This window comes from Camarhynchus parvulus, chromosome 3 (genome assembly GCF_901933205.1).
Source record: "Camarhynchus parvulus chromosome 3, STF_HiC, whole genome shotgun sequence".
Taxonomy (NCBI): domain Eukaryota; kingdom Metazoa; phylum Chordata; class Aves; order Passeriformes; family Thraupidae; genus Camarhynchus; species Camarhynchus parvulus.
This window is the reverse complement of record NC_044573.1, coordinates 87,889,841-87,905,629: the sequence shown is the minus strand read 5'-3', so window position 1 is coordinate 87,905,629 and position 15,789 is coordinate 87,889,841. Positions and strand designations below refer to the sequence as shown.

The 15,789-nt window shown below is 43.1% G+C and overlaps 1 protein-coding gene across 6 annotated transcripts in view; it reads left to right on the top strand.

Annotated features, from left to right (window-relative positions):
• Positions 1-4,294: 4,294 nt before the first annotated feature.
• Positions 4,295-15,789, top strand: part of LOC115902774 (dystonin-like) — a 289,291-nt gene continuing 277,796 nt past the window's right edge. For 5 of the 6 annotated variants that reach the window (XM_030946564.1, XM_030946561.1, XM_030946560.1 and 2 more), the window contains exons 1-2: positions 4,295-4,557; positions 4,991-5,052. In XM_030946564.1, coding sequence (XP_030802424.1) covers positions 4,377-4,557; positions 4,991-5,052 — 243 coding nt within the window. In that variant the 5' untranslated portion in view covers positions 4,295-4,376. The remainder of the gene's footprint in view (positions 4,558-4,990; positions 5,053-15,789) is intronic. The other variant, XM_030946563.1, reaches the window with a different exon arrangement.

Genomic DNA, 15,789 nt, shown 5'->3' with positions numbered 1-15,789 from the left:
CATTTAGACAGAATATTTCACTCAAATATAATTAATCAATACAAACACAACCCTTAAAGCATACCTACATACCAGTGAAAAGAAATGATCTTACCCTTTCACTCACTCAGCTACTCTTGTGAAATAATTTCATGCATCGTCTCATAGTCTTACGTCCACATCACCAAATCCAGCATGTGACCTTTTTCCCCTCAGCTCACTGACACAGAGTTTTACAGCTGCAAAATGAGGTCTACAAGGCCTCAGTCTGCAGGAGCAGAGGTGCCTTCACAGAGCTGTGGAGTGCCCTTAAATCCCATGGCTCACACTGGGGGAGGCCAGCAGACCTCTGAAGACATGGTTTCTCCACTCAAAATGCCATCACGTGTAGGGGGATACAGTATGGGTAAATGAAGGTGGTATAGAATATAATCTTATCCCCTAAAGAGTTGCAGCTGAACCAATTACTAAAGATTAGGAGCAGGCCTGATGTTAACAGGCCACAGCTGTAGCCAATAAGAAGAGTGTTATAAAAGAGTGGATTGGTGGGAACTGGAGTCAGTTAGCTACTGCAAGGACAAGGAAGAGTCAGTGCCTAGAGGAGCTGCCTACAAGAAACATCAAGGAAGTACAAAACTCTAGCAGTATGGAACCCTTGCAATGTAAAGACAATAGAACTCTTGCACTATAATGACAACAATCATGTTTTTTTTTGCCTGTCAGCCTAACCTATGGCACTTAGCTAGAATTTTTTGTTTCTTTTAGAAGGTGTAGCTGACCATCACCTAAATTATCAAGGAATATGCCTTGGCCCCAGAGACTGTACTGCAATTCTGCAAGCAGGACAAGGGTAAGGGAAAAAAGGATCTTCTTCAGCCTTGCTGGGCAAGACTGCTAAGTCAGAAGAGCTTATCATGAGAGACCAGCTGAAAGAATATTTGAGGTCAACCCTGCCTTTTCTCCCTGCAGGAGGGCTGCTACTGCTGCTACAGCACATTCCCTGTTCAACTCTTACATTAAACTGCAGAAGTTCAATACAATTTCCATGTTGTTTCCCTGCCTCACCAACTTAGGAAAATAAGTAAACTGCATGCAAGAGTAACTGTAACCACAGAAACAGCCTCCTATGCCTTTCCACTCCCAAATATTTGCTGGTCACCTCTTCCCTGTGGGTTCTCTGAAGCAGAACTTCTGTTTTTGATCCCTCTGAAGCAGAACTTCCCTTTTTGATCCCTCTGACCAAATAATTATCACCACCTCCTCCCTCAGCATTGCTCAAGTGAAAGGCTGCTTCCCACACTGCTGCCAAAAGCTCCACCTATGGCAGTGACTTTGTCACTGCTCTGTTTCTGATGGTCCCCATCAGAACAAGCATCTGCAGGACCCTACATCCCACCACCTTGCAACTCTACAAAAGTGCACTCACATTATGCGTACTCTGAAATGGCAGCAGGACCCCTAGCTTATTGCAGAATCAATAACTGCCTTCTTGGATTATAAAATACTTAATTCCACTTCTCAACAGCTTCTGACCTCTCCTCCCATTCCACTCCCCATGATCGCAGTCTTAAGGCTTTGTTACCTTCTTTTACTTCTTCTCTGCAATGGCTTCACCTCCAGGATTTCCCTTCTGAGGTCAAATCTCAGATGAGAGGTTTTGTTTTAACCTTCTCTCTTCATTTCTTTTGTCTTCTCTGTTTATCATCCTTAAGATTTAGGAAAAGTCCCCTAAAAAACATTCTGTAAAGAATCTTAAATTAAAAGTGTGATACATATAAAACTTATCTTAAATTCTCTTTATTACTATTTGGGGAAAAAAACTACCACATATAATTTGGTTATATTTAATGTGTAGTAACTTCAGCAATTTAAACTTTATTCACCATGGAAGTAATATTTTAACCATTCTACCATACCCTGCAGTATTTAACAAACACAGAATATGAATATAATGAAAGCCAGAGCAGCAATTTGGTGTACATGTGAGATAGTTGACTCAAAAGCCTGGAGCAGCAGCTCTCTGAAAAATCATGCATGTCAGCATTTCTTGCACTAAACTGCACTCTCTTTCACATTTGAAAAAAAAATTAAGCAGCTGTCATGAAACTTATTATATCCTTTTGGAAAAATACTATCCTCAAGACACCAGTGAGCTCTAACTCTTAGAAGGGAAAAGCTATAAACTTTAAACTAAAAAGCTTTCACTAGAGATTTGTCTGTCAGATGATTTCTACACACTGTTACCTGAGAACAATGTGAAAAGAACTGCTCCCCCTCAGTTCTCTGTGATTTACTGTGCAGTCACTGCTGTGCTACTTTTGCTCTATCATCCCACTCTGAAACAATAAATCAGTGCAGAGTTAAAGGTGTCAAAAAGTTTCCTGCTCCTGCAATATCCTGCAGCGTGGCACTGCAGCACAATGCCAGGAGGATCACACCAATTTCCTTCGTGTTTCAGTGAGGTAACGTGGACTGTTTGAATAATCTCCAGGTAATCTGCATTAAAACCATTCTACTGCAGTGTACTGCGGTATTAGGAAAGATTTCAATATTGCACCACGTGATGCAACACAACCTTACAGCGTTTGGCATTTTCCAGGCAGTGAGGGAAAGCCTCGAATCCATGGCTGCAATGTAGCAACTTCCCATTTTACAAAGTAATAGGACAGACTATTCTGGCTCACTCTTGGTGTATAGAATGAAATGATACAAAATACCTGGAATAAATTATTATAGACCTAAAACCCAATTTTTTTTTTTTTTTTTATTTACACCCCCCCCTTCCCCGCTATCATGAGCATCTTTCCATGATGATAGATTTCCTTCACCTTAGGGGTACAGTAAAGCATTACAATGTTATTAACCTTAAGGGTACAGTAAAGTGTTACAATGTTATTAGCCCACTGATAAATTAATTTTACTAATCTAGAGATTATTTTTCCAGTTCTTACTTAAACTACCACAGATACATTTCCCTCTCTGTCTTTCCAGCTTGCATATTTTTTAGTTTAACCTAAATTTACACGTATGCTTTTCTGCAGCTTTATGTCAGTCATATAAAGCAGTAACATTTCAATGTTTCTCCAATATTTACACAGAGATTTTAATTATTTCTATGAAGTTTTGGAAATGCTCTACAGATTTATGTGCTCACATCAAAGATACATGAAAAGCACATGAGTTTTGCCTTGAATGAGCCTTTCCCCCCAGTAACATGAGTAAATGCAAAATGGTACCTGACTATATTTTCAGCTAGTGATTTTTTTTCTGCGTGGCTGTGAGGGAATTTAGAACTGCATTTCCAAACACCTCTGAAACAGCCTCTGAAAGTCTGGACTATCACAGTAACAACTACACAGGTAGAAAGAGCGGCATAGGTGAACCCTTGTTACCATCTGCGTTAGCGACCTGCACATGGCAGGATTTTGATGCTGCACCAGCTGCGGCCCGGCGGCGAGGGAAGGGCACGGGGCTGACATTGGCTGCAGCGCGTTGCAGTTTCCCGCAGGGCGAGGGTCCCCGCAGGTGCTGCTGTGCGCAGGGCACGGCCGGGCAGCGCAGCGCACCCGGCCCCGTCCCGCCTGCAGCCGGCTGCCGCTAAACGCCGCCATCGGGGACACGGGGCAGCCCCGCACCTGGTCAGGGCCCTGGTCACCTTGTCAGGATGGATCTCGTTATCATTTCCCAATCCGTTCCCCCGCCAGGAAACCGCCTTCGACCGATGCTTCGGGTACAGGGTACGCCACAGACCCGCTTCCCGCACGGACCTGCGCGGGCGCTCGGCGCTGCCGACACCCCGCGCCCCTCGGTCGCAGCCCCTCTTTTCCCACGGGGGTCCCCCGGTACCTCGCAGCAGCCATTTTCCGACTCTCTCAGCAGCTCCAGCGGTGATGTCACCGGCCGAGCCTCCTCGGCGGCGGGATGCACCGCTCCGTGCTCCTTCCTCCCTCCCGACACCGGCGGCACCTTCTTCTTCTTCCTTCTCCCCTACCTCTACCTCCTCCTCCTCCTGCTGCTGCCGCCCCGCCCCGCCGTGCCCGCGCCGGCTGCCATGCGGCTCCGGCCCCGCCCCGCCCGCCGCTGCCCGGGGCGCTCCGGCTCTGCCCGCCGCTCTCCCCGCTCCCGGCAGCCGGGCGGGCACGGAGGGGCAGCCCCACCGCAAGCATCGCCGCGGCGGCTGCTGCTGCTGAGTCACGGCCTGAATCTCATCCCGCTCCTCCTCCTTCTCCTCCTCCTCCCCCGCGCCGCCGCCTCCCCCCCGGCTGCCGGCTCCAGCAGCGCGGTGCCGGCGGCGATGCCCGCCCCGCTGCCGGGGGGAGAGGCTGCCCGGCGCTGCCCGGCCCCCCGCCGCTCGCCGCAGACCCGCGCACGCACAGGGGCAGCCGGGCGCTTGAGCCATGATCGCCGCGGCTTTCCTGGTCCTGCTGAGACCCTACAGCATCCAGTGCGCCCTCTTCTTGCTCCTGCTGCTGCTGGGGACCATTGCCACGATTTTATTCTTCTGCTGCTGGCACCGCAGGCTCCAGAAAGGGAGGCATCCCATCAAATCCGTCTTTTCAGGTCGCTCAAGGAGCCGAGGTAAGAGACGCTGCCGGTCCCTCAGGGCGGCGGGGGGTGTCCCCGGCCCATCCCCGGCTTTGTGCCGCCGGAGGGCCGCCGTGGCACGGTTTAGCCGGGCAAAGGCTTTAAAGAAAATTCAAGCCGAGCCCAGGACTGCGGCAGCCTTGTCTCCACCCATCCCTCAGCGAAACCTCGGCTAGAGGGAGAGAGGTGAGAGGCTGGGAAGCCCCCCCAGCCCTCCCCGGTGTGTCAAAGCGCAGCAGAACTTTATGCCCAACTTCTTCCCGATGAATTAAATATAAATGCCGGGCGGAGCTGCCGGCTGTGCCTGAGGGGCCGGAGCCGTCCCGGAGTGTGCGCCGAAGGGCGAGTGGCGGGGTTAACCCGTTAGCCGGGGCGAAATGCGAGGTGCGGCTGGTGGAGCCTGTGTCTCTTTCTGCTTCCCTTCCAGATGCTGTCATGAGAACTCATCACTTTCGCTCTGAGGTAATTTATTTAGCACGCAATTTCAAGGTCAGAAGTTGTTCTCTTTACCCGAGTACCTATTGTCGTGGTCTTTTGTTAATGAAATCACATAGCAAACTTTTCATTTTGCATGAAAAACATAATGTCCTCTTTCATCTCTTGGTTTGGTTTTTTCCCTTCCCAACACAAAATGAGCTCTTCATCTGTGTTACCCTAACCGGCCTGCCGATTCGTGTCATTCCCAAAGGAATTGGTTACTTGGAGAAAAGCTGTGCTTACTGTACGTGCCAGAGCTCCCTGTGTCCAAAAGCAGCCCTGAGCCCAGTTATTGACCTGGTTGTAAATGCGTGCAGAGCTGGTGGGTTTGGGACTGCAGAGCCCCTGCTCGCTGGCTGTGCCCACAGCCCTCACCTGCGCCCTGCTCCCGTCAGGGAAGTTCCCTGCTTGCCTTGCATGTTGCCGCGGGAGATCCCAGAAGGATCCAGACTACAATCCTGCTTGGCAGGGACCTCGGTGTGTGGCTTTGTATTCATAGGTCAGGAGAATCAAAACTCTTACATGCCAGTGCTGAAAGTATAACACAAACCCCAGTCACTTCCTAGGGATTCTGGATGAGGAGCATAATTGCTGGGAAAATATGAAAAATAATATTTGTTTTAGTCCCCACTTTGTTTCCATGTTGCCCTGTACAGCTCCTGTCTAGATATTTCTCTTGCCTGGTTTCCTGCTATTGATTTAAGGCATATCTTCATGCCATTGCCTATTATTCAGAAAGCCTTGAGAGACAGTTTTGCACCCAAATGATATTTTGTTTTAAATTATTTTCCCTTACCCTGCTGTGGGTGTGAAAATTATCCGATTATGACTAATGTTTTCAAACGTGTGCATGGGATACATTTTTGCAGCATGATTTGTATTGGCAATTAGTTTTAAATTCTCAACTATTTTGAAATTTGTACACACCATCACAAAAAGAGGATGCCATCAGGAGTGTCCTATCTTTAAACCATGAAAAGCCTGAGTTTGTTATTCACCAGTGCTCCAGTAAAGTGAACAAACAAATGTGTACCTCTGGAAATCAAAATATTTTTTCACTATTTAGTTTATCCAATACAAAATGCTTGCTTTCCATGTAAAATTCACTCAGTCCTGAGCCTAGATGGAGGTGAAGTTTAATGTTTTGAAATATGTGCCATCCTGAATGGTGACACTTCAGAGGAAAGTTGGCAGAGTAATTTATTTTTATTGCTTCAGCATGTGGTTATTTGTTTATCATCCAGTCAGAAGCAGATGAATTTAAAATATTTCCTAGAAGCTTCCATTAAGTGAAACATACTAGAGTAACTGTTATATTCTTTCATAATTTTCTGTATTTTGTTTAGATGGAGTAATACTGCAGCCAGTGGTCTAAACTGCTCTTTTAAATAAGTGGTAGAACTGCTTTTCCTTTCATTTCCTGATGAGACTTTTGATAGAGAAACGATGACTCATTTGACATCATTAAATTTTCATTTTCCAATATTTTTTCAAGTAAAATGTTATTTTAATGAATCTAATAGAATTCATTAATGAAAAAACTACAGGCATACTTCCAATAAAAATATTGGAAACCTTATCTGAAGCAGAATTTGACATTCTCTATCTATATCATCACAAAACATTACGCACTTCCAACTGCAGTACAATGTTGATGAAAGCAAAGCGTGATACCTGAAAATAAGGGCTTTGTATAATCCCCTCACCCCAAAATGAATGTAATGTCTCAGCTCCAAGTTTTATAGCACAAGGTACATCTGCTAGCTTCCACCATGCTTAGCTGTTTGTCAGGTGTAGTTATAAATAGCGTTTCTTAATTAGAATAAAAGATAATGAAAAACAGGCTGATAGTAAATAGCAGTGGGTTGGCATTCATCTCCTGAGAGCTGGGTTCAAATCTGACTTCCATCACATGTGAACATGCAGGTGGTCTAGCAGCAGTGCACAGAGAATTATAATTGCCCTATCTACAGAGCCTTGGCAATTCCTGCATGATTGACTGCCTGCCAGGAAAGCCTTATATTTGGAAAAATAGATGTGTGCAAATTTATGTTGAGATTCTTTGCCACAGCCACAGCTCTCATGGTGCATGCCTTCATTGTCTATATACAGTGAGAACTATTGAATCCTTTTCTTTTAATACTGAACCACACAATAAAAAATAAGACTGCGTACTATGGGAGGGTAGACACAAAATTTGAAAATGTGTTTATGATCCTTTTCAGCCCTTCTGTTTTGAATTTTATATGCCACTGGTGAATTGAATCCACAAATAGTCCATTTTTGTGGGGCTTGATTTTAATGTCTCTGCAAAACATGCCTCATTATTATACATCAAAAGTGTATGCAGATATTACTTATTATAGAATGAACTTAAACACTTGACCCCCTGCCTCAAAAGGAGATAAATTTGCATGAATCATTATGAATATAAAGTAGGTGAAAGTCTGTCTTTGTTAGAGGTGCTTAAAAACAGAAAACATTAACCAGGAAGATGCGAGAGTTTCTTGAGATAATACAGTGATTTTGTCTCCACCTTCTCACTAACACTTGCTACCATCTGAAGTTTTTGAGGCCTAATTTTTAATATATTTTTTATTTACAGTCCTCAGGTTCATTATGACTGTAACTGCTCTTAAGATTTTTCCATTCCCCAGGTGCTACAGAAATTCCATGAAGGCACAAAGGAATCACACCCAGAATAGTTAATGTTCCTAATCTCAGGGAGACCTAGATATGCCACTGCTTTAAAAAGAAAACAAGTAAATTTCCAACAGAAATATTCATTGCTACATGACATATCAGACTTTGATGTAGTTGTTTGCACTACTCTGTCTTTATTTTGAGAATCAGTTGTAGAATGAAATATCTGTGCTGAACCAAAACCACACCAAAATAACAATATAACTCAGTGAGAGTTTTACCAAAGTAGGGACTATGATTCATCATTTGTCCTTATTATTATTATTATTATTATTATTATTATTATTATTATTATTATTATTATTATTATTATTATTATTATTATTATTGAAAAATGTAAAGGCCATAAATAATTTGCTGATTTTATTATTTTTGTGCTCTTTGTAGAAGTTGTTTTTTTCATGAAGCAAAGGAATTTTCTCTGAGTTCTTTGTGGGCTTGGGCTTGACACCTTTCAATGTTTATCATTTTGTGCCTTAGGAAGAGGTCTGAAATTCACCTGTACCTTTCAATTGAAAAGCATTGCTTAATGTGTTGGTGTTGCCACTTGTGATTTAAATTTCTTTCTGAATTAGTTTTCCTCATAGTTGAAGCCTCTGGAGTCACTGGATTATGTGAGATTTTTACCTTTCAATTAAAAGGGAAGTAAGCTTCTAGCCCTTAGGCTGGAAGGAATTAATCTGAATGGTATAATTCTTAATGTCTTTTGATTTGGTGGTAAGAACAGTTGAAAAGGAAGGTTCTCATTCAGGATCTATAAATGGTTGGGTTTTATGAGATTGTGAAGGGATTATTGTGCTAATTGCTAAAGTAGCAGTCTTCATGTTATTGAGGAAAAATGACCAGATTTATAAATCTTTTGCCTGAAATTTTCTCTGAGCTTCACAGTTTTCCTTTACCTTACCTCTTATGTTAGGGATACTATGACCTCAGGAACTGAAGGGATCAGTGTCAGTGGGTAGTCACACGCAACATGGTATGACTTTGTATTTATTTAATTTTGACTCCCATATTTTGGGCAAGTTTCCTGTGAATGCTTCCACTGAGACCTACAGGTCGAAAACTACTAAGAAAGAAATCAGTACAAATTTTACAGTCCACTGTAAATTCTGACTTTGCCTAACCCAGGTGGGACTAAACACACCAGTAAGATAAATAGGAGTTGACACTTTGTGAAAAGACTCTGTGAGGGCTGACAGTGTGTGTTAACCATGGCTATAGCAAAGGAATAACATTTGGTGGTTTAAGTTTTGCAGACCCCACATTTTCATTTTAGTACACTGAACAGTTGCTACAAGGTTGTATATATCCAGTCTATTTCCATATTCTTATTGGCGACGTGGATGAGGATATTGAGTCTTCCATCAGTAAATTTGCAGACGACACTAAGCTGGAATTGTGTGTTGATATGTTGGAGGGTACAATGGCTCTGCAGAGAGACCTGGAATGGTTGAATGGATGGGCAGAGTCCAATAGGATGAAGTTTATTAAGTCCAAGTGCCAAATCCTGCATTTTGGCCACAGTAACCCCCTGCAGTGCTACAGGCTGAGGATGGTGAGGTTGGACAGTGCCCAGGCAGAAAGGGACCTGGGGGTGCTGGTCAAGAGCTGACTGAACATGAGCCAGCAGTGTGCTCCGGTGGCCAAGAAGGCCAAGGGCATCCTGGCCTGTATCAGGAATGGTGTGGCCAGCAGGAGCAGGGAGGTCACTCTTCCCCTGTACTCGGCACTGGTGAGGCCACACCCTGGGTGCTGTGTCCAGTTCTGGCCCCTCAGTTTGGGAAGGATGTTGAGACGCTTGAGCGTGTCCATAGGAGGCAACGAGGCTGTGAGGGGCTTGGAACACAAACCCTGTGAGGAACGACTGAGGGAGCTGGGGGTGTTTAGCCTGGAGAAAAGGAGGCTTAGAGGTGACCTTATCACTCTCTACAACTCCCTGAAAGGTGGCTTTAGTCAGATGGGGGTTGGTCTCTTTCTCCAGGCAACAACTGACAGAACCAGAGGACACAGCCTTAAGCTGTGCCAAGGGAAATATAGGCTGGATATTAGGAAAATTTTTTTATGGAAAGAGTGATAAAGTACTGGAATGATCTGCCCGGGGAGGTGGTGGAGTCATCATCCCTGGATGTGTTTAAAAAAAGATTGGATGTGGCACTTGGTGCCATGGTTTAGTTGAGGTGTTTAGGCATGGATTGGACTCAATGATCTTGAAGGTTTCTTCCGACACTGTGATTCTGTGATTCTGTATTGCTGTGACTAGACTGGTAGTGAAATAGTTCATCCAAAACTGATGATATTTTTTAAGAGTAAATGGATTTTCTAAATAATCCATTATGGTACAATGGGTGCAAAACTATAGTACAACAATCTCCAGGAAATGTATATATTACTTTATCAACACAGATGCCCAGAAAATTGTTCATAAACTTATCCCTAAGTGTACCTTTGCCATAATCAGGCCCCTTCTGAGGCTGATTGTGAGACAGTTGCCTAAAAATACGGTTCTAGTTATCTTACAAAACAATAATGAATAGTCTTTGAAGAGTTGCACCATAATTCATCCTGAGCATTGCAGTTATTTATAAACTGCTCCAGATATGTACAGCTCCAGTGAAAGGAGAAATCAGCAGACCCTCCAAGCTGAATTTAAGTCTTCTCTTTGATTGGAGGGAGTGCATCTAACAAGCACAACAAATGTGCAGGACTAGCCAGCAAAATACATTCATTCACCCATTGAAAGGATGTTTTCATTGTCTTTACAGAGTTGAATCCACCTGAAAATATTTTACCTTTGTGTTTGACATGATTTCCCTCAGGATGTTTAAACTATTTTTCCATTAGCTGTCTAAGAGTTAAAGAACAGATTCAAAGGAAAATAAATCAGAGAAAAAATAAATTGTTTTCTTAGCTGTATGAGAGCACTTATGTGTAGGAATGAATGGAGAGCTATAAATACAGGTTACACTGTATAAGGACAAACCGTTCCGTCCATTTTTCATATCAAATAATGTGGCCCAGACAGAGTGTACCACACTGAGCTGTCACATGGCAAACTAGGTATCACTGAGATTTGGTTTACTGTATGTCATCTGTCCATCACTCTTTGTCAGCTTTAGTCACAGCAGTGCTGCCTTTAGATAGCCCCCAAGCATCGGTGTGTGCTGAGGAGCAGCCTGTTCAGCAGTTGTATCACCAAATAGATGGCATTTGTCTGGTTGCTGCAGCCAGACTGCTCGAGTGCTGAGCTAAACTAACTCCAGAGGAGTTAACTTGGGTACTTTTAGTCTGTACTACAATGTAGGGTACAAATGCCTAATGTATTTATATAGCCTCCTGGTTGTCTGTATCTCTGCTCTGGATTCTGATGGTCTGCAGAGCTTTGAAATGCTGAGGGAATCACCTCTGAGCTCCACCAATCACCTAAAAAGTACTGACATTGTGTTATGATCCACATCAGTGGTCAGGCATGGTCCTGGGACCTGCTTTATAAGTGAATGCATCCTCATGGTTCTCTAGCAGGACCAGGAAAACCACTGCATAAAGATACACTACCTCATAAAAGTTCTTCTTACTCTTTAGTTTCCCATTAATATACAATTATGCCAACAACCTCATGGCTATCATGTAAGTATTTAGACATCCATGTTTCTCAGTATCTACTGCTGTCTCTGGAAATGTGGGTTTTAGATGAGCTGCAGTTCCGTTGGGCTCTGTGCTATTTGAGTGCACACTCCCTGTACACACGAGCAGAACCCTGGTATTAAAGGGATGCAGGGGGAGCACAGCTTGTGGCCATCTGCCTGTTCACAGACACATTGTACACGTGTACAGAACGGGAACTTCTAGCTACTGTCTTTTGCCCTAGACAAACCTCAGACTGAAACCATGAATTAGAATAGCTGAGGTCATACTTGCAGTGAGAACATGTATTACCACATCTCCTGTAGAAACTGTTCTTACACAGACAGAAGGGATCATGCAGGGCTCCATAGATCACACACTGCTCAGAAAAGCTTAATCATCTGCACTGATTTCTCAGTTATTGCAGTTAGATTATAAGAGTGACAGATCAGGTTGTGGATGTTCTTTCAGAAACAGCTTAGCTCTTTAGACTGAGGGTAATAAATGTAAGAAAGTATCACATGAACAGGGTAGTATAACCCTTGGGGTTGTGGCTGCTCCAGGGCTGTTAGATGTGTTTTCCTTGGGCATGGAAACCTGACTCACACTCTCTTCCATTCCCAGACTGTTTTAAGTAGAGGCACCTTTGATATGCAAGGGAATAATGTGCAGAGCACAGGGTGAAGTCACCTTGATGTTTTCATGTAGGATCTGATTCAGCTGAGCTGGCTTTTTGGGGCCTGGCCATGTCAGACATGAGAGGACACCAGCCGGAGCTGCAGCTGCTCACCCCTGCTTGCCGTCAGCTGTGCAGATGACATGCTCCTCCAGCCTCCTGCGCGCCGCGGAGCGGGGGGGTCCTCACCCCGCTCTGCAGAGTGGGCACATGGGCCCCTCCAGCCTCCCGGAGCAAGGACTCGGCACTGTGTGGCAGAGATGCTTTAGCATGTCAGGCTCACAGGGCAGACAGCTGATCTTGGCTTAGTGTTAGCAAAGCTGCCTTGGTTTTCAGCTTGTTCTTTGTGCTTCTGGTTCAGCAGCCAGCCTGGGTACTTGTTATCTGGATATTTGTACCCAAAGTGTCTGAGCCCCTGCTGGGCTGCCTTGTGCCCTACTGCCTTGCATCAAGGAGAGTCAGAGCTTTGCTGTTCCTGACTCATCAGTGGGAATGAAACATGAGCTGTGGCTGAAGTGTGAAAACACCATATCAGCTACAGAAACTAACTGCACTTGATGTTTGGGCAAAGACACTTTTCTTGCAAGTTGTGCCAATGTCCTTATCTCCCCTGTCCACTCAGCTGTTTAAGTATGGCACTCTGCTTCAGGATGGTGGGGTAGGTAGTAGAGCAGACTGGAAGTGAAACACAGATCCTACGGGCTTAATTGATGATTCTATAAATTGATAGCACAAATTATACTGAAATACATAATCATGTCAGGCTGAGGTATAGAATAAGGATAAGATTCCTTATAAGAATAAGGAATCTTCCTTATTCTAGAAAGAACAAAATGATACAACCAAGTTCTCTTCTGATCTGCCTCCACTACCTTCCTTCATGGGAAGGTAGGAGTTGGAAAGTGAGTTTGTAAAAACAGCATCCCTTTATGCAGCCCAACAAGCTCACTGCAGGCATTTACAGATTATAGTCTGTAGAGCTGCTCAGCTGACCTAGTGTTGATGTCTGCTTCAGGATGTGCTGAATGGATCTTCAAGCCTCGCTGAATGTGTCAACTAAATTTTTTATTGGTGATAACAGGAAGCAAAGACTTGTTCAGGTATGTTGTTGGTATCTGAATCTAGTTATCTTAATAGATACCTGAATTCTAGCCTAGTTAGCTTTTTATAATATATTCCTGCAAAGTGTCTCATCAGTTATGCATCTATTTTACAATTTAAAAAGTACAGACACATCTTCACATGCTGTGGTGGGATATATTCTCTTACCAGTTTGTGTTTCAAACAAGCATACCAGAGAAAAGAGAGTAATCTCTTTGTATTAGATGTTTGGCAGCACTGCTATGGTTTAGCAATTCTTATTTCTTATTCAGCTTCTTACCGTATTTTTAATATTTAAAGCTAATTTCTTCTGGCAGATCCTTGATATATACTGGACACTGCCCAAGATAAGGAGACATGAAGAGATGGAAAACAGAGGAAGCAGGGCTGGAAAGGGGACATGCTGGGTGAATGTGCTAGTATATTTTAAATTAAACCTTCCCTTGCAGACCACGGATCAAGCAGTACATTGATTTTTTTTTGTTCTTGAATAATTTTTCCCTTCCTAGGGAGGCTTGCAGTGCCCTGAGGTAACAGGGAAGGAACTGGGACAAGCCATTGCAAAGCTGCTGTGGAGAGCTGCAAGCCTTGTCAGAGAACGATAGGGCTGCCTGGAGAACGGGCCAGCCTCTGTGGCTTATAGCTTTAGACAGGAAAGAGAATTTAAAGGGTACTTTGAGGCATGACTGGGTGTGCCATTCGGCTGTTTGCTTGCAGATCATCAGGTTTTCCTAATGTTACAACTTACCTGTTCTTTGATAGGAATCCTGACCTTATGACGGAAAAACCAAATGTGTCATGTTAAACAGCAGTGTAACTTAGCATGGGTTATTGGACACTGTATTCTAAACTCGCACCTAAACCTAGTGGCTCCTAAATGCCTAAATACAAGGACTCCTATGTATTTACATGGGGGGAGGGGGCTGATTAGGAACTGGAAAGCAGATTATTGATGTTCTATTTCATAAACTCGGTTGGGAAAGTAATCTTGTTCAGGTTATGTAAAAAGCAATTGCTTTAAATGCCTTTGAACATGTGGACTTATCTTGGAATATTGCATGTGCCAAATCACAGTCTTCAATATCTGAGAAATGGTTCCAGCACTGCTTAGAGTTTAGATTTTATAAGATAAGAATAATATCTCCTAAAATAAACATAAGGCATGCAAAGCAGCATCAGTGAAAGCTTGCTAATGAGGGAGTGGAATGAGAAACTGAATGTAAAATCTTATATTTTATGTTTTAACTCCTGATTCTTTATAGGAGTAACCCTTTGTAAGATTAAAAAAATTATCAAGAGAACCACACAAAAAAAAGGTTGCAGTCTATTTCTTTAGTTCTGATAGAATCAAAATAGAACAAATACAATTGTATCCTCCTTGGGTGTTAGTGAAGTAATGCATTCAGTGAGTGTAGGTAATCCTCCTGTGATAGAAAATTTACATGTTACAATACTTAGCAATCTTTACTATAAATATCTTGGAGAACTTAGCTTGAATCTTGGATTTTGGGTGGAACTTGCAGAACTGGCAGTTAAATAAATGTTGTGGGGTTTTCTTTGGTTCTTTGTAAACTGATGATATTTGGGATGGAAATCTCAATGGAAGAGGAAGGAGGGAAATAATGCAATCTTGGCCACTTTTTAATTTAGAACTGTTCTTACAATTCAGATGGATAGATATAGGCGTATTTACCCATACACATATATGTTTTTCTGTGTAGCAGAAAGAATCTCAATTTTTTCTCTTTCAGTGTGCAGGGGAATCTCATACAATAAAGTTAATTGATTTAAACCTGCCATTTTAGTTGAAGTAGGTTCTCCAACGATAGGGTTTAATTATATTTCAGCCTGTCTGTAGAGCAGCTGAGAATGCCAGCATCTTGAGAAGGATTTGATGCTACTCATATAAATGTCTGCAGGCCCTAAGATGCCGTGGGTTGTGTAGACCTGAAAGTTTCCAAGATTTAGACAGGTGGTAACTGGCAATTTTAAGGCTATTTCTTGAGGCCATTAGTTGACAGTGGTAACAGATGACAATTCTCATGCACATACAACCACTGTCAGAAACCTTAAAAGCAAGAACACAAATCTGGATATCCTATCTAAGCTCCTTTTGGGTTTGATATTTATTAGTGCACCGTCATCTACAGGAAATACTCAGATATCTGTAAGGGCCTTTGCAAACACACTTGAGTTCTGCTGTCACTGAACTGTGGCCTAATGCTAGCTAGCACTTTCTCTGTGATTTGCTGAAGTTCTGCCAGAAGGTAAGCTGGGCTGCAGTCCAGTGCCCGCTGAAGTTAATGCAAAGATTTCTGTTGACTTCAGCTGGACATCAGATAATGCACTTTTACCTCTATTGATGTTAATGCTTACTGACTCCAAAAACCCATACTGGCTGCAAAGGTTGGGTCCCAAGATCAGAATTCTAACAACCAATATATTCTACATAAAATACTTACACACTGGAAAAATGAAAACTGAATATAGCTTCTTATCAAGCATAAGAATAGAGATAATATATGAAAGCAGTGGGGCTAGTAAAAACTAGAATGGAGAGGAGAAGAGTCTGGTGAATTAATACAATTGCACATTGAAAGAATAGAGGAGTCAGAGATTTATATCACTAAAGCAATAATGCACACATG